The 19745-nt window shown below is 42.6% G+C and overlaps 1 protein-coding gene across 1 annotated transcript in view; it reads right to left on the bottom strand.

The window, feature by feature from the left end:
• The window catches only part of LOC120926663 (multidrug and toxin extrusion protein 2-like), a 243587-nt gene extending 231868 nt beyond the window's left edge, over positions 1 to 11719 (bottom strand). The window contains exons 1-2 of the mRNA XM_040336787.1: positions 11287 to 11719; positions 5449 to 5550 (exon numbers count right to left, since the gene is read on the bottom strand). Coding sequence (XP_040192721.1) covers positions 5449 to 5550; positions 11287 to 11427 — 243 coding nt within the window. The 5' untranslated portion in view covers positions 11428 to 11719. The remainder of the gene's footprint in view (positions 1 to 5448; positions 5551 to 11286) is intronic.
• Between the last annotated feature and the right edge of the window lie 8026 nt (positions 11720 to 19745).

Here is a 19745-nt window from a genome sequence, read left to right as displayed (position 1 = left end):
GTTTAGTGCGATTTGGTGTTCCACAAGGCAAACTAGGGACATTAAGCTTGTTTTTTTGAGAGCTTAACGTACAAAAAAGACCTTAAATGTTAACCAATTTCCCCAAAACTTCACCCTATAGAAGGCTATATCTATGCTAACATATTCTGAAAATTTCAGATCATTTGGTTAATCACACCAAAAGTTATTCACATTAAGCCAATTTTACATTTAATGTGAAATTGGCTTAATGTAGCTTAATGTAGTTTAACGAGCAAAAAAGTGCCTAAACCTCAATCAATTGCCCTGAAACTTTGCACAGCCTAAGATCTCGACCTTCCAAACATATCCTATAAGTTTTGTGCGATTTGGTGTTCCACAAGGCAAACTAGGGACATTAAGCTAGTTTTTTGGGGAGCTTAATGTGTCTTAACGTACAAAAAAGACCTTAAATGTTAACCAATTTCCCCAAAACTTCACACCATAGAGATCTTGGGCTGTAAAAAGTTTCAGGGCAATTGATTAAGGTTTAGGCACTTTTTTGCTCATTAAGCTACATTAAGCTACATTAAGCCAATGTCACATTAAATGAAAAATTGGCTTAATGTGAATAACTTTTGGTGTGATTAACCACATTAGCTGAAATTTTCAGAATATGTTGGCATAGATAGAGCCTTCTATAGGGTGAAGTTTTGGGGAAATTGGTTAACATTTAAGATCTTTTTTGTACGTTAAGCTCTCAAAAAAACAAGCTTAATGTCCATAGTTTGCCTTGTGGAACACCAAATCGCACGAAACACATAGGATAGGTTTGGAATGTTGAGATCTTAAGCTGTGCAAAGTTTCAGGGCAATTTATTGAGGTTTAGGCACTTTTTTGCTCGTTAAGCTACATTAAGCCAATTTCACATTAAATGTTTTAGCATTGTAAAATATAGCTTAATGTGAATAACTTTTGGTGTGATTAACCAAATAAGTTGAAATTTTCAGAATATGTTGGCATGGATAGATTCTTCTATTGTGTGAAGTTTGGGGGAGATTAGTTAACATTTAAGTTCTTTTATGTACGTTAAGCCACATTAAGCTCCCCAAAAAACAAGCTTAATGTCCCTAGTTTGCTTTCTGGGACACCAAATCACTTGAAACTTCTTGGATAGATTTGGGAAGTTGAGAACTTTGGCTGTGCAATGTTTTAAGAAAATTTATTGAGGTTAAGGCACATTATGGTACGTTAAGCTCTTTACATTAAATGTTTTAGCATTGTAAAATATAGCTTAACGTGAATAACTTTTGGTGTGATTAACCAAATGAGCTGGAAATTTCAAAATATGTTGGCATAGATATAGCCTTCTATTATTTGATGGTTGGGGAAAATTGGTTAACATTTAAGGTCTTTTTTGTACGTTAAGCTCTCAAAAAAACAAGTTTATTGTCCCTAGTTTGCCTTGTGGAACACGAAATCGCACAAAACGCATAGGATAGGTTTGGAATGTTGAGATCTTACGCTGTGCAAAGTTTCAGGGCAATTGATTAAGGTTAAGGCACTTTATTGCTCATTAAGCTACATTAAGCCAATTTCCCATTAAATGTTTTAGTATTGTAAAATATAGCTTAATGTGAATAACTTTTGGTGTGATAAACCAATTGAGCTGAAATTTTCAGAATATGTTGGCATTGATAGAGTCTTCTATTGTGTGAAGTTTGGGGGAAATTGGTTAACATTTAAGGTCTTTTTTGTACGTTAAGCCACATTAAGCTCCCCAAAAAACAAGCTTAATGTCCCTAGTTTGCCTTGTGGAACACCAAATCGCACAAAACTTATAGGATAGGTTTGGAATGTCGATATCTTAGGCTGTACAAAGTTTCAGGGCAATTGATTGAGGTTTAGGCACTTTTTTGCTTGTTAAGCTACATTAAGCCATTTTCACATTAAATGTTTTAGTATGTCCCTCACAATTATGACAAATCACGGCTTGAACTATCTTGCTTTGCATGTAATGAGTCTATCTCATATATTAGTTTCACCTTTTAAGTTGCATTAGTGAAATAAATGAACTTTTGCACGATATTCTATTTTTTCGAGTTTCACCTGTATGCAGATTTGAGCCTTGCTGCATTCCCTAAAAAGCTAAATTTCCTGTCCCCTTTTTCCAGATGTGTTACTACAGGTACTGACAGATATACTGCCATGATACATATGTGAAGATAAGGTGGAATAATTAGTCTCTACTGACATATCAGTAGTATTACATATATAGAAAAAGGATGTTTCTAATAAAAAGGACTTGTACTATGAAGTTGCTTGTAATCAGGGCTCGAGTCCTGCGGGAAAACATGGGAACAGTGTTTCTGTACTTTTTCCACAGCAGGAACGCTGTTCCCGTTAGCAGCTGCATCCTGGCTGGGAGTCAGGAGTGGGTGATGGCGGGACAGCCTTCACTGCCCCTGCACAACTCTCCCAGTTTTGCCTACTGTCTGGCTCTCGGTGACTGACATGGAGCAGTGGCAGCAGATCAGAAGCGAATGGGTGAAGGGGGGCGGGGCACAAGTTTAGTGTGTGGCTGGCTGTGTCCCTAGATCCCTCCCGTTGTCATGATCTGTGTCATGACTCTGGTCACCTGCTGGTGGCACTGTTCCCTTCAGTAACAGGGGTGCAGTTCTGGTGGCCACCAGCAGGTGTCGCCCAATATAGATTTGCACAGGTATTTAAGCCCGCCCTAAACTGGAGTTCAGGGCTTCAGTATTTTGCTTGTCAACCTGTTCCCTGCCTGATCTGTTAGCTGTTGCCCACCTGTTCCTGCTTCGCTCCCTGCCCTGGACCCTGTCGCTTATTGACCCCGGCTTGTATTTTTGGACTTTGCTGCTCTCTCCTATCCCTGACCCCTGGCTTGGACCTTGGACTTGCTTATGTCTTATCCCTGAATTACCTGCTTAGTTGTTTTTGGTTGCTGTGTCACGCTTGATTTCGTTGATTGTTTTTCACGTGTGCTTTAACCTTAAAGGGTCACTAAAGGATTTTTTTTTTTTTTAGCTAAATAGCTTCCTTTACCTTACTGCAGTACTGGTTTCATGTCCTCATTGTTCGTTTTTGCTTTGAAGTAGCTGTAATTCTGCTCTGATCTCCACACTTCCTGGTTGCCTGTTTCCTTATAACCACAGTACTGGGAGAAGTCTTCTTTTGTTCACCCTGTCCCCAACCCATAGAACCCTGCGCCCCTCACGGTTCACCCTGCCCCCACCCCATAGAACCTTGCCTTCCTCACTGTTCACCCTGCCCCAATCCATAGATCCATGCCCCCTCACTGTTAATCCTGCCCTCACCCCATAGAACCCTGCCTTCCTCACTATTCACCCTGCCCCCTACCCATAGAACTCTGCCTTCCTCACTCTTCACCCTGCCCCAATCCCAAAGAACCCTGCCCCCCTCACTGTTCACCCTCTCCCCACCCCCAATAAACCCTTCACCCCACACCCCTCACCCTGCCCCCACCCCATAGATCCCTGTCCCCCTCACTGTTCACCCTGCCCCCACCCCTTAGAACCCTGCCCCTCTCACTGTTCACTCTGCTCCCACCCCATAGAGCCCTGCACCCCTCACTGTTCACCCTGCTCCCACCCCAAAGAACCATGCACCCCTCACTGTTCTTCCTGCCCCCACCCCATAGAACACTGCACCCCTCACTTTTCACCTGCCCCCACCCCATAGAACACTGAACCCCTCACTTTTCACCCTTCACTCGATAGAACCCTGCATCCCTCACCCTAACCCCACCCCATAGAACACTGCACCCCTCACTATACACTCCAACCCCACCTCATAGAACACTGCATCCCTCACTATACACCCTTCCCCCACCTTATAGAGCTCTGCATCCCTCACTATATGCCCTGCTCCCACAACATAGAGTACTGCAGCCCTCATCGTTCTGTGCTATCAGCTGTGTTCTTACTCTCTGACTCCATCTCTTGTAGTAGGTCTGCAGTCTTTTGTAGCATGTCGATAACACTCTCTGACCATCTTTTGTATTATGTCCACACACTCTCTGACCATCTCTTGTATCATGTCTGCACACTCTCTGACCATCTCCTGCAGCATGTCTACACACTCTCTGACCATCTACTGTAGCATGTCCGCACATTCTCTGACCATCTCTTGTATCATGTCCACACACTCTCTGACCATCTCTTGTATCATGTCTGCACACTCTCTGACCATCTCTTGTATCATGTCTGCACACTCTCTGACCATCTCTTGTATCATGTCTACACACTCTCTGACTATCTCCTGTAGCATGTCCGCATACTCTCCGACCATCTCTTGTATCATGTCTGCACACTCTCTGACCATCTCTTGTATCATGTCTACACACTCTGACCAGCTCCTGTAGCATGTCTGCACACTCTCTGACCATCTCTTGTATCATGTCTACACACTCTGGCCATCTCCTGTAGCATGTCTGCACACTCTCTGACCATCTCTTGTATCCTGTCCACACACTCTCTGACCATCTCCTGTAGCATGTCTGCACACTTTCTGACCATCTCTTGTATCACATCTACACACTCTCTGGCCATCTCCTGTAGCATGTCCGCACACTCTCTGACCATCTCTTGTATTATGTCCGCCCACTCTCTGACCATCTCTTGTATCATGTCTACACACTCTCTGACCATCTCCTGTAGCATGTCCGCACACTCTCTGACCATCTCTTGTATCATGTCCGCACACTCTCTGACCATCTCCTGTAGCATGTCTGCACACTCTCCGACCAGTAGGTCTGCAGTCTTTTGTAGCATGTCCATAACACTCTCTGACCATCTCTTGTATTATGTCCACACACTCTCTGACCATCTCTTGTATCATGTCTGTACACTCTCTGACCATCTCCTGCAGCATGTCTACACACTGACCATCTACTGTAGCATGTCCACACATTCTCTGACCATCTCTTGTATCATTTTCACACACTCTCTGACCATCTCTTGTATCATGTCTGCACACTCTCTGACCATCTCTTGTAACATGTCTGCACACTCTCTGACCATCTCTTGTATCATGTCTACACACTCTCTGACCATCTCTTGTAGTATGTCTGAACATGGAGTATGTATTACATATTTATACACACTTTCGCGTCACGATTTTTCGAAAGTAGCCGAACGTCGGTGCGCAGGCGCCGTATAGAGCCGCACCGACGTTCGGCTTCTTTCGGCTACTCGTGGCGCGATGTATGTGACCGTCGGAAGCCTGTCGGAAGCCTGTCAATCAAATAAGAACGCCCAGTCCCGAAGACCATACCCGGAAGCGGCGGAGAAGATCGCTCTCTAAAATGGTAAGTACTGCTTCGATTTTAAAAAAAAACTACCCGATTCCCCTTGACAAAATAAGCCTCAATCTAATGTTAAAAAAAAAATTTCGGGTGAACTCCCGCTTTAAAGACCTCTATAACAGAAAAAATAAAATACTTACAGCTGAAGCAAGTGTAACAGAATCCAATTCAATTTTTCCTAAATGGCCACAGAACACAGAACTCACTACAAATATAAGATATACCATTGCTTGAGACAAGAACTGAAAGAAAATGAAAAACTCACATTAAGCTAAAATTACACTTTTCTTATTAATCACACTTTGATCTTTTTTCTTTATGATATACATATTATAATTGTATAATGAATTACAACTCTAATTTAAGAAAAATGTGGGAGATTAGCCAAATCTTCAGAAGAGTAGAAGCATAGGTGGTCATATCTGTATGTCCCCTTTGTATTGGCCTTATTATAATAAAGAGTTCACTTTCTTAAGGCAGTAATTCATAACAAATGATCAAAAAACAGGATTTTTTGCATTTACTGTAATATCCATTTTTATTGGAGTTTATTTATGGACACCGGATTCAGTATGCATAGACAACTTGGTTATATTTTAGCCTACAAGAGGGCACTCGCAAACAAAAGAGGTGTTGGCCAGTCAGATATAACCTTTCCCACTCCCTGTATGCTCTTCTTTGTAGAAAAGCAGTAGTATGAAGGACAGAGGGACACATGATTCAGTGTTCACAGATGATTGGGATGTCCAAAAGCAGTAACAAAACACTAAAAAGCCCATATAAGAAGAACACAGTAAAAACTAGAGGCAGACTGCACATCAAAGAGCTGCATTAAGGCATCCCCCGCCCCCAAAAAAAAAAAAAAATTGCACTGGAAACCACGTGAAAATACCCTTACCCTGCTGTATGGTATTGTACCATTTCTGCAATGGTATAGTCCCCCCTATTTGACAGTGACCAGCTGCCCATGCCTTTCTTATAATAATAATAACTGCTGTTCTACCGTGTTGCAATCGCATGCATTGCACAGTAATCATGGGGTTAAATCAGGTGGTGAGGAGGAGGCAACATATCACCTGCTCACCACTTGTCAATCACATTCGGATTGCTTTTCAGAGGAGCAGCATTGCCTGCTCCACTTGTGAATGGGTGAATATTTTATGATTTGTAAGGCTTAAGGGAGAGTATACCGTCTCTTTTTGCAAGCAGCTCTTTTCAGTGTGTAGAGCCGACTCTGTCATTTTTTTTTACCTGTAAATGAGCCCTTAGTAGCATTTGGCAAAGGCGCCCTTACGGTTCATTCACAGGTAAAGTTGGGGGGGGGGGGGCTGGTACCTGTGGTTGAGTTGTGGTTTTGCCACCCCCCAATCTCTATCCCCTTTAACTGCTGAGGCAGCAGCCAAAGGTGTACACATGCTGCAGCAGGAATTAAACCCCCTGTTGCTTTTGGTAGGTGCTACCGCCTGCCAATACTGACCCATTCAAGTAAATGGGGCCACTCTGCAAGCACCCTGCAACTGCATGCTTCTGTGGGGTCCAAGGGGTTAAAGCAGGTAGTGAGAAAGCAACACAATGCTGCTTGCTTTAACCCCTTAAAATATAAAGAGTCCTGTGAGCCTCCACTAATCCAAACTGCCTTAATTATCAAAAGTCAGCTGCAAGCGTTAAACATGCCTCATATATCATGCAAATGTGGATAAATAAATATATACGCTGCACTTTCCAAAGTCATACACTATACCAGTGTAAAAAGAAACATGTAAAGACCTCCAATAGTGAAAAAACTTCTTTCCTAACAGTGAAAAGTGACAATAGTGCAATAAATGAACACATATATTAAATATAAAAAATAAATATATAAAATATGTGTATATAAAAGCATAAACAATGATGCTAATTAATATAAAGTGCTACTGTGCAAAGAAGTAGAATTCCCACTTTTATGATTTTGTATTGATTATCAGTGACCCACTGATGCATAAAAAAGTGCTCCTGTGCATGTGCATAGCATGCAGTATTATATACCGTATTTATCGCGGTATAACGCGCTCCCGTGTATACCGCGCACCCCCAAAGTGGCCCGAATTCCTGTGGAAAAAAAGTTTAGTTTTTTTGTACTTACAGTTTTGGTGTCTTGCGCGGCGTTCATCGGCGGCCTCGTCGGGTCCGGCGTTCGTCTGCGGCTTCGGGCGTCCGTCTTCGGCAGGTCGGGTGTCCTCTTCGGCGGGTCGGGCGTCCTCTTCGGCGGGTCGGGCGTCCTCTTCGGCGGGTCGGGCGTCCTCTTCGGCGGGTCGGGCGTCCTCGCGTCCTCCCCGCTCGTTTCCCGCCACGAGTTTTGAATACTGCGCCGGCATATACCGAGCGCAGTACACTCGTGAATCTTCGGGCAGGCTCGGCAACTGTCGCGCTGACGTCCTGTACGTACAGGACGTCAGTGCGAGAGGCGCCAAGACTGCCCGAAGATTCACGAGTGTACTGCGCTCGGTATATGCCGGCGCAGTATTCAAAACTCGTGGCGGAAAAGCGGGTATCGGCGTATATCGCGCACCCACGATTTCGCCCTGATTTTCAGGGCAAAATAGTGCGCGGTATACGCCGATAAATACGGTAGTTTATCAATATTGCAGTGCTGGGTTATTCAAAGAAGTGCTCCTGTGCAAGTGTATGGTATCCAAAAAGAGTCTATCCAGGTGTAATAAAGTTCATGCGATTATAAAGTTCATGCGATTATAAAACTGCTAGGTGCAATAAAGTTCCTGCGATTATAAAACTGCTAGGTGATCAAGAACATGCCGTGGTGTTCCTCACTCTGGTGCACCCCTTAGGTATTTAATGCTCACCTCAGAGCGCGTGACTTTGCGATTAAGCGCAGTCAAAACATGCATACGAACCACCTTTGGGCTCTTGTAGTTACACCGGAATCCTGGACTCATCAGTACGGAACCTCGGTAAGTGTAGGAAATAAAGACTTGGTAGTGTAATAGAGTTTTAACAGTTTAATAAACAGAAAGCAAACTGGGGTACTTACATAGATTAGGTGCGCTAGTGCACCACTCTATATCAGGTAAAACAATGGTAAATACCGGACTGGTATCGGGATGGTATGTTGTTCTTCGCTGACAGATCACCTGTGCAAACGTGTCGTCCTATCCTCTTCCACTACGCGTCTCGATATAGGGGTTTCCGTATCTTCTTAAAGGAACACTAAAGGTTCGTTTTTTATTAGATCAATTGATTGCTGTAAGCTAGAGCATTTAAATATCACTTACCTCGTTTTTCCTTTTGACCTCCAAAATACAGTAATCCAGGTTTGAAAATGCCATTTCCTGTCTCTCCTCTTCTTGCTTTCCACCAGCATCTGAGCCGTTTTGCATGGTGGAAAGCAGAATGAGCTCACCCCCTCCCTATGACTACAGCCCTGCATGAAGATACTCTCTTATCCCTCACAGGCATGGAGGCTAAGCCTTATGGGAACTGTAGTTCCCATTAGGCCGTGATGTAGCAAGAGTGAATGCGCACCGCAAACCAGGAAGTCAGTGAGAATAATGGTTCAGGAGTGACGGAGGTGAATAAAACAGCTCGATTTCAACAGGTATCAAACTAATTATAATGCAAAACATTACTTTTTACTTTATCAGCTACTGTCAGACTTTAATTTAAGAGGAAAATATTTTTGTCTTTACAACCCCTTTAAGGGGGAAATCTAATTGGATGGTCAACTTGTCAATCTATATGGCATGCAATTTTGGGGTATCGAAGCCCCCAAGCGCCATTGGAGAGGCTCCAACTACATGAGGTAAATTAGCAAGCGTGAACCCTGGTGGATACACCAGTTAGGTTCTTTGGCACCGGGGGTTTAAATAAAGAATTTGATCAAAAAAAAACGTATGCAATTATTAGGTATCCTAGTCTGCTATTTACTTTCTTAGTTTTGTGAGTTCATGAGGGGGGTTTTATTATTATTTTATTTTATATATATATTTCACTCCACCTATATTAAATTAGCCTAGTAGGGACTGGGAACTGCTATGCGGTATTCATTACCCAGTTCACATAGGGGGAGCGCAGTTTTGGTATACCATTACGATAAGATTTTTATGAGTGTTCATTCTGTGAGGTACATATAAATTAAAAATATAACTAAAATATAGAGATTTAATTTTTTTATACATTTTATATATTTATACATTTACAATGTGTGGTATAAATTTGTAGCTATTTTAATTTTTTTATTTTTTACTATTCCAAATATGTCCATATATAATATAATGTATAACATTGGTATTTTGCTATTTATTATTTTATATGGTTCAGTTTTCTTGATGCTGATTGCCAGACGGGATGGTATGAAAATTCCTCCATGTCCGTCCTGTTTATTTTGTTACTCAACTACCAAGTTTGCGGTGACTCTGGTGGACCAATTGGGACACCATAGGGCTCAGGCATAATGGAGTAGATAGGAGATATAGATGTTGTGCCAGTACCAGCAGTTGAATCTCCGCAATAGAGTTCTATGTTCTGTTTCCATTGAACTATAGTGATGTAACACTAGAGTGTCCTAAGGCTACACCAAAATGTCAGCGGGAGCTCTATATAGATTGACAAGTTGGCCGTCCAATTAGATTTCCCCCTTAAAAAGATATGGAAACCCCTGTATCGAGACGCGTAGGGGAAGGGGACAGGATGGCATGTTTGCACAGGTGATCTGTCAGCGAGGAACAATATACCATCCCGATACCAGTCTTGTATTTACCATTATTTTACCTGATATAGAGCAGTGCACTAGCGCACCTAATCTATATGAGTACCCCAGTTGGGGGGGGGTTGTTTTCTGTTTATTAAACTGTTAAAACTCTATTACACTATCAAACACTATCATTTAATATATGTGTTCATTTATTGCACTATTGTCACTTTCCACTGTTGGGAAAGACGTTTTTTCACTATTGGAGGTTTTTACTGTACATGTTTCTTTTTTACACTGGTATACTGTATGACTTTGGAAAGCGCAGCATATTGCTTTAACCCCTTGTTTGCTGTACTGCACAAGGTAGCAGGGCACTTCCGGTGAATGAGTGGTCTCATTCTCTTGAATAGGTCATGCTTGGCAGGCGCTACACCCACCAACCATGACAGGGCGTAAAACCCCTGCTGTGGCTGCAACATGTGTCTGGCCACTGCAGTTATAGGCGGTTCAGTGGGGGCGAGGGTGATAAAAACATGTCTTAATTATGGGGTTTTACCATTCCCCAGACTGCAAATGTAAATGAACCCTTACTGCTTTGAGCACCCTATAAGGGTGCTTTCACAGTGTTTTGCAGCGCTTTACCTGCAGGTCACCTTAGCTGTGCTTTGCCATAGACTCCTGATATTTCCTGCAAGTGTGCACTTTCTGAAAGTGCACCAAAACTCTTGCATTCAGGAGTTTTGTTGTGCTTTCAGAAAGTGCACCAAACCTGCAGGATATAATAGAATACTATGCCTATGCACAGCTAAACCACTGGAAAGCTGCAGGTGCCCTGCACTGTACCCGAGGTGTGGGTAAACAGCAGTGCATCAGTGTGAAAGCAGCCCTATTCTATTATGCCCAGTGTATTGCTTCACACTGACCTGAAGATCTCTTATTTCCTGCTGCTGACACCACTCTGGAGACCGCTAGCTGGGATAAGAGGTGGAGTGCAGTTGGTATCACTTTGCATTGGACAGGAAGGAACACTACAGAGGAGGCATCAGCTTATGGGGTTCTTGCTCCCTAATACAGCTCCAACTTTACAAGTAGTCCCTCTGCATTGCACTCTGTTTGATGCTATAGGATGGTGGGTCAGCAAACCCAGACCGCAATCTACCAGTCACCTGTCCACAATCTACTGGTAGATTGTGATCTATAGGTTGCTGACCCCCCCCATTTAAAAGATTGCACTCTATAAAATCTAAATACCACTAGCAGTAAAAATACATCAATTGGAGTCATGTCTTACCACAGGGATGGCCAACCCAAGCTGCTTCTTTGCTTCATTACAGAATCCATAAGGTACCAGTTGACGGAACAATCTGTTAATTCCATTAGGTTTTTCTGATAGAGGAGAGGTCTCCTTAGCTTCCTCCTTGTGTCTCTTCATCGCTCTTTGAGACTCTCACTAGTAGTAAAATTCTGTAGGACTCCTATACAAGAGAATGTAGTGAAAGGCTCACTGTGCACAACATCACTGGGCATTTGATAGAACTTAGCAGAGATGAAAAGTTAGAGAATCAATCACTGCATATTTCACAGAATACACTCAATGGGAGGAGAACATACCATAACCTGAACAACAAGCTTTGCAGATCAGTGATCTCTCTATAGAAAAAAAAGGGAAAGCAATTGCTGAGGAACGGCATTTTTATGTAGACGTGTCTATCTTTAAAACATTTCCATTTTATATTTAGATAAACCATAAAGTGATTGTCCTGACAACTAAACACATGCAAATAAAAAAGTATCAGAGACACAGTGCTCAATTGTTTTGTATTTAGTTAAAGATAATTTTAATTTTTATTTTTGGAAGCTTCTTTTTTATTGGTTTTCGTACACAAATACAAAACAAAATACAACAGACAGACAATCATCACTACAATGGCAAAGCACCAGCAGACAGTACGGCTCAATTTTAATACATACAAGGATATGGTTTTGCTTCATAGTAGATACATAGGTAATACAAAGATCCACGGCATAACTAACAAAGTCTTCTAACCAGAAATACATGACTCCACCAAATGGTAATTCTTTATTTATTTCAAAACTGTAGCATGAATTTTACAAATATATACAGTATATAAGGCGTATACATATAGTATATACTGTATAGGCAGTCCAGGGGTGCCGTAATCGCACTAGTGTTTTTATCGGCACTTTTGCTTTTTGGCACCTTGGTCACGTCACCATTTCACACTTTTTAACACCTTCCTCTAGGGCCGAGCCTTTTGGCTAGGACCAGAGGAATTTTTGTTTCCTGGCCGGAGGGCCGGCCATCGTATTGCACGATGGTCACTTTCTACTCACCTTCCTCATCTTTCTTCTCCCCCACTCTCTTTTTATTTAACCCCTGTGTGCATCACTTTTATATACACAAACAAGTGGCTAACGGTTAACTGTTATTTGTTCTCCATAGAATTCTCGCACATTACAATGCTAAAATCCAGCTTAACTGAGGTCTAAGAATACAAACTATTATACCTTGATATCTGCTCCTAAGCTCTCTCGGTGCTCCCCATGTTCTAACGTAATATCTAATACACTAAATAAGATACATACTGTCCACAAACGCTCTGCCCACCCACCCCACAGAGTCACATTTGGTGGTTATCTTAAGTAACACTAACCAGCTCTATGCCAATTGGGCGTATCTCTATGCTAAGACTCATCTAAGGTACTACAACCCCTTTTTCTCCTTTACCCCCCCCCCCCATTTCCATCCCCCCCCCTTTTTTTGTACCATTAATATCTGATATAGTTCTAAGATGGCATACTCCTTTCTGGGAAAATCGCCAACTGTGATTTCACACAATGTAAACGGACTCAACAAGCCCGAAAAAAATAACTCAATTATTAAAAGAACTTAAAAAAAAGTAAGTTCTTTAATAGTCTATCTCCAAGAAACACATTTCAAAATATTCCTAAAATTACTAGCAACATCTTCACCAAAGCTTTCCATGCAACAAACCCATTAGCCAAAACCAAAGGGGTCACCATCCTCCTGAACAAAGATTCACCATTCGAACTGAAACAAAAATTAACTGATCCTGAAGGTCGCTACATTTTCCTTAAAGCGGGATTCCACCCACAATTTTTTATTTTATTTTTAAAAGACACTTACCTGTCCTAAGTCCCCCCGAGGCCGACCCCTCGATCCTGGAAGGTCCCGGCACCGCCATCCTTACTAAGGGAAACAGGCAGTGAAGCCTTGCGGCTTCACTGCCCGTTTCCTACTGCGCATTCGCAAGTCTCGCAGTGTTTTCTGAATGGGCGGCTGCTCTCTGGGATACACACAGTTCCCAGAAGGCAGCGTGCCCCATTACCCAAAAGACACCATGAGTAGGATGAGGAAGAAGACCTGCCGAGGTGGAGGAAGAGGCAGATTAGGAACTTCTGCATAGCAACCGCCTTTTCTGGTGAGTAAAAAAAAATAATTCAATTTTGTTTTTCGATTTTTTGCAGGATTTTTGTGTATTTTTTTTTAGGGTGGAACTCCACTATAAGGGAACTTGGGAAGACTCCCCTAAAATTCTAAAATGCATTAAAGTTTTACTACAATCCCTAGCCCTGGTGGACTCATGGAGATCCACACACCCCATAGGACGTGACTATACACCCCCCCCCCCCCCCACAGAAAATACTCAAGTATTGACCTGATTTTTGTATCCCAAAGAGATCTGATAAACCTTGTCAAGTCTGAAATTGGAATTATAGCCTTATCAGATCATGCCCCCATAGCTGTCACTCTGAAACTCTAACCACCTAAACAGACAACTTTCAATTGGAGACTCAACGCCGCCCTACTCACCGACCAAACAATACACAACGACATACATGACTCTATCAAAATCTATTTAGTGAACAATGCAGACTCAGACACGAACCCTCTTAACAACTGTGAAGCCCATAAAAGTGTGATCAGGGGAGAACTTATAAAATGGGGTGCGAGAAGGAAAAAAGAAAGAGAAAAGGAAATCACTACACTAGCAAACTTGAAATACAACACAAACAATCCCTGACCGCCAATGTAGAAAACAAACTCACACAATGCAGGAACTCCTTGAAACAAATATTAGATTTTTTTAAACTCAAAAATCCTTGTTCTTCCGGAAAAATATATTTTACGAACACGGTGACAAGAGTGGGAAACACTTAGCCAGGGCTAACAACAGGAAATCATATCCATGCTATGTGATGATGTTATAGGAGTGAATCTCCTGTATGTATCTGTTCAATTATTTTAAAATACATTTGTTTGTAATTTTATTGTTTTTTTCTATATCTGCAAACCCTGGCAGTCTGTGTTGCGAGAGTTGTCTTTGCTCTTCTGGTCACGTGATCGCGGTCTGGTTTTGTTTCCCCTTATTGGCGCACGAGTGTGTCCGTTCGTGGGTGGGAGCTCCAATCATAGCTCCCTCCTTGTGGTTGTTGACCTGGCCTTGCGCCTATGGGGTTGATCGCCACACACCTGCGCACTGGTTTTCGGTACGCTCGTTGTGGACGGCAGGCCCCGCCAGCGTCGCGTTCATGTGACGTCTGGCGTGGTTGGGGATCTCATATTTAAACAGCTCTCCCAGCTGTGGATGTGAGATGTGACACTCGCTCTCCCTGGGGATACTTTGCGGGACGCTGTTCAAGGTAAGACCTCTGCTTATGCAGCCTTGCTTTACTAGCCATTTTTTTTAGGCTATTTATGTTAGTTATTCTAAAGGAATCCTTTTTTGATTGATTTCCTTAGCTTCGGTTGGAACATGTCTGCACTGCTCTCCTGTATACCATTGGACCGTTGCTTATACCTTCCCAGCTAACACACCCGCTTTCTGTTTGCCCCAGCTCTGCTAGTCCTCAACAGGCCTTTGTGGTAAGGAGACTCATTTTATATGACGCTCTTGATTGTTTGACAATATAGGGTTTGGTTGCACCTTCCCTCTCTTTCTTAGTTTCCACCCCCTTGCTTGCCTTCACCCCCTCATTCACTCCTCTCCCTCACCCCCCTTCTCCCTCCCCCTTTTTCCCTAATAAAACCCCTCTCCCCCTCTCTTTTTCATTTCCTTTCTCCCCCCCTTCCCTCACTCTTTTATTTTTCTTACTCTTTTCCCTCCCCCCTTTCCCCCCCCCCTTCATCCTTACTCACCTCTTCCCCCTTTGCCGTCCCCATGCCTCCCTCTTTTATTCTCCTTCCCCCGTTCTTCTTTATTCTCCTCTTAATTATTTGTTTCTCCCCTTCCCCCCTCTCCCCCCCCCCCTCTTTCCCCCTCTTCCCATTTCCTTGTCTCCTCCCCCTCTTCCCTCCTTCTTTTCCCTTCACATTTTCCTAGCTTTTCCACCCCCTCTCCTTCCCTTCCTCCTCCCCTTTCCTTTCACCCCCCTTCTCCTTCCCCCCCCTTTTTCCATTTCCCCTCCTCCTGTCCCCTTGTCCTTCCCTTCTGTTTTTCTCCCCCCCTCCCATTTCCCCTCCTCTTTTCTCCCTTCCTCTTCCTTCCCCCTCTTTCCCCTCCCCCTTTCTTTTCTCACTACCTCTTTATCACCTTTCCATCCCAACCCAGCACTCCACTCTTTCACTCGGTAGTCCTCTCCCTTGTCACACACCCTTTATTAACAAAATCATTAAAAGTCTTTATCTATTTTTATTAGAGCCTGCCACATTATTCCCCCCTTGTGCACCACAGGGGGTATCTGAGCCCATGCCTGATCAATGAAACAGGTTAGGTGAGCGAACTCAACTCCCTTTGACAATACACTGCTTTTCTGTTATTCTTTTTTGACATGTTGTATTTAATATGCTTGTTTCTATTGTACAATTTTTATGTATTCTATAGACCCTCCTGAAGAAGCGGTACCACCGTGAAACCGGTCAAGGTCACTGGCTGGCTCTACCCATCAGACACTTGACGGTCTTGTTTCATTACATTGCCTTTCTGATCTGTGGGCCTGTCCATAAAGCTTTTAAAATTGTATATTGTTTTATGTTAAAGCGGTTGTAAACCTGCACCAAAATTTTTATTTTTTTTTCTCCTAAAAGGCAAAAGTCATAATGAGCTAATATGCACTGCATGTCATTATTCGCCGCCCAATAATATCTGGCGATGTGACCCCCCCTTTTACATAAAAAACATTTAAGGGTCGGTCTCCCTGCATGGGTCCTTCTCTGAGCATAAGGCGATGGAGATTCACATTGTTGCATAACATTAATCTGAACAGACTTTACACTTTTATCGTCTGAGGAGTAATCACTAGCGATGGACTCATCAGACGTCTCCCCTGATTCGACTCCAGAATCATTTTCCAACGCGGTTACCGCACTTCTATTTACATTTTCAACCTTGATTTCTATCATATCAATATTACTTGCATTAACCATAGCATAGGATTTTTCTGCATGCTGCTTTACCTCTATCTTTGCTGTGCACTGAGCATGTGCGGAGGTTTCCTCCACCATTGCACATTCGGCTAATTCCTTCCTAAGCAGTATTATAATACACTCCTTCTCCGACTCTCTATGATTTAAAGAGACAATGCAACTTTCTCTCTGTTTATAAGTTTCTTCTAACCTATTAATTTTCTGTTCCAATACACATTTCTCAGTCACTAATTGTTCAATACGATCACAAGCATCTGCATCAGCCTTTTTAACCATACTTATTATATTGTCTAAGAAGTCATTGACTTGGTGTCTTATAGCATTTTTTTTATAGTATTGAAGTCATTCTCGTTAAGGAACTTTCCAAGAAAATCCATTGTTATGCTAAATCTGCAACTAGCTACACTGAAAACCTGTTTGACCAGTTGCTTGCTTAGACAATACACACCTGAATCAACACAAAAAAAAAAGAAAAATGGTATAAAGCTTTTTTAAAACTTGCTATTACTTGTAGTTCCACAGAGCACACTCTTCATCAGTGCTCTCCTGTTAAATTGAAGGCCACATTGAACTTCTATAGGAACAGCATGTGGGTAAAAAAAAAATGAAAAGCTTAAAAAAAAATATGTACTGTATTTATCGGCGTATAAAACGCACAGGCAAATAACACGCACCCTAACTTTAAGAGGGAAGTTTCAGGAAAAAAACGTTCCACGGCCCCCTGCGTATAACACGCAGGCACAGTTTACGTCAATAAATACAGTATATAATAAACATTTAATAAAAAAAAAATTTAAAAAATATTTCCTCCCACTTTTTCCGCAAAGATGTATGGTAAATCCTGTCAATTTCTAACCAAGAGTGATCAGCCCTTTACTCACCAGGCCATTTACCCAGCTACACAGGCCTATCACAATTTGCATTAGCAATACTATGAACATAACATATAAACATACATTAGCCAAAAAAATCTCACCAGATATTGCGCGTCCGCACCCTGTTGAGATTTCACAGAACTTTCCGGATCATCAAAGCAGGATTTCAGAATTTGCGAGCCAGCGCCAATCTTTGTCCACACTAGAGACGATTTTCAGTTCTGGGTTATTTGAGGACTTTTTAGCTTAACGAACTCAATCCACAAATACATTAGGGTTTTGCGAGTTCTATTTATTTATTTATTTATTAAAATGCTTGTAAAACAACAGCGCAGTCTTACACGTGCCTCGATGCGCTGGCGGGATAAAAACAGAACAGAAAAGGGACAGAAACTACATCGATCAAACAAGTAACAATAAAACAATAACAATCAGCGAACAAGAAGATATATAAAACATACAAAAGTTAAAAATTAAAAATTTAGAGCTATTAGAATGTTTAATATTTAAGACACCCCGAAAGCCTGGATATATAGCCATGTTTTTAACAATCTCCTAAACTTTAGGAGATCATTCTCAAGTCTTATGTGAAAGGGCAAGGAGTTCCAGAACTGAGCTCCTTGAACTTCCAGGGTCCTCCCACCGCATTTGTTTTTGGCAAATTTGGGGATGTTCAACAAAGCCAAATTCTCAGACCGCAGCGATCTGGTAGGCACATGTCTGATGAATTTTTCTCTGAGATAGCCCGGTCCAAAACCATGGACGGCCTTATGCACAAGACACCCCGTCTTGAACTGAGCCCGTTGTTCCATGGGCAGCCAGTGCAAGGCATGTAGGGATGGAGTGATGTGGTCGTACTGGCATACACCCGTGAGTAGCCTAGCAGCGGCATTCTGAACAAGCTGAAGCTTTTGCAAGATATTCTTAGACACACCCATGTACAGGGCATTGCAGTAATCGAGTCGACTACCAACCATTGCATTGACCATAGAGATTTTATCAGAGTCCTCGATAAAGCGAAACGTAGATCTCAGGAGTCTCAAGTGGAAGTGACATACACTTACCACTTGATTCACCTGGCTACGCAATGCCAACTTAGAATCAAGGATAACCCCCAGGTCCCCGATCTTAGAGACTGGTGCCAGACTCAGTTTAAAAGAGTCGGGCCAGTCGAGCATCTTACTAGGGCAATCATGGTTACTGAAGATCATAGTTTCAGTTTTTGTAGCCATTAAGCTTGAGGTAATTGGCTCCCATCCAGGTTCTAATCTCCTCCAAACAAGAGGCAAGATCCAGTTGCCTCTCGTTGGTCCTGGAGAGGCGAAAGTACATCTGCGTAGACGTGGAAGAGGAGGTTATGGCGATGTATGATGTACAACAATGGTCTCATGTAGATATTAAACAGGATGGGCGATAATGCCGAACCCTGAGGGACCCCACAGGAGAAAGAACTATCAGCAGAGTAATACGGTCCCAATCTTACCCGCTGAACTCTCTCCTGCAGAAAAGAGGCCATCCATGCCAAAGCAGTACCATCAGTGCCAGCCACAGTCCCTAGTCTTTCCAACAGTCTGGTGTGATCGATGGTATCGAAAGCTGCAGACAGATCCAGAAGTACTAAGGCCGAGGTGTCATCAGTGCCAGCCACAGTCCCTAGTCTTTCCAACAGTCTGGTGCGATCGATGGTATCGAAAGCTGCAGACAGATCCAGAAGTACTAAGGCCGAGGTGTCATTCCTATCCAAAGACCAGAGGAGATCATCCTGGACTTTAACCAAGGCCGTTTCAGGGCCTGCCAGGTCGGAATCCTGACTGGAGGTCATCGAAGATGTTGTTAGATTCCAAGTGAGGCTGATACTGCCATACCACTGCTCTTTCCATGATCTTAGCAAGGAACAGTAAGGTGGAAATAGGTCGATTGTTACTGAGCACGGAGCGCGGCAAGTTAGATTTCTTCAGCAAGTGGTATAACCACCGCCTGCTTTAGAATACTTGGCACCACTCCAGATGAAAAAGATGTGCTTATAATGTCCGCTATAAAAGGGGCCATGTTCTCACAACCTTTCTTCATCAGCTGTGCAATGCAGGGATCGAGCGCAGAGGACGATGCCCTAAGAGACTTGAGGATGATTTTTATTTCCAGGTTGGTGACAGGAGAAAAACTGTGAAAACGATTGCCCCTATACACAGGTATAGACACAGAGTAATTAATGTTTTCAATATAATCTCTAATACTCTGAATCTTATCCATGAAATAGTCAGCAAGCACCTGACAGAAGTCATCCGAAATTTCTTCGGGAGCTTGGGTACATGACGGATTAGCAAGAGCTCTTGCGGTCCGAAAAAGCTCTGCTGCCGAGTTGTTCGCCTTTTTAAATTTTCCGGTAAAAAATACTTTTTTAGCCTCGACTATGCAGAAATAGACTTTATATGCCTTCTTATGGGGTGCCAAATGAAGAATGCGATA

The sequence above is a fragment of the Rana temporaria genome, chromosome 2 (genome assembly GCF_905171775.1).
Source record: "Rana temporaria chromosome 2, aRanTem1.1, whole genome shotgun sequence".
Classification (NCBI taxonomy): domain Eukaryota; kingdom Metazoa; phylum Chordata; class Amphibia; order Anura; family Ranidae; genus Rana; species Rana temporaria.
The sequence above is the reverse complement of the archived record's forward strand: the minus strand, read 5'-3'. Positions and strand labels throughout refer to the sequence as shown.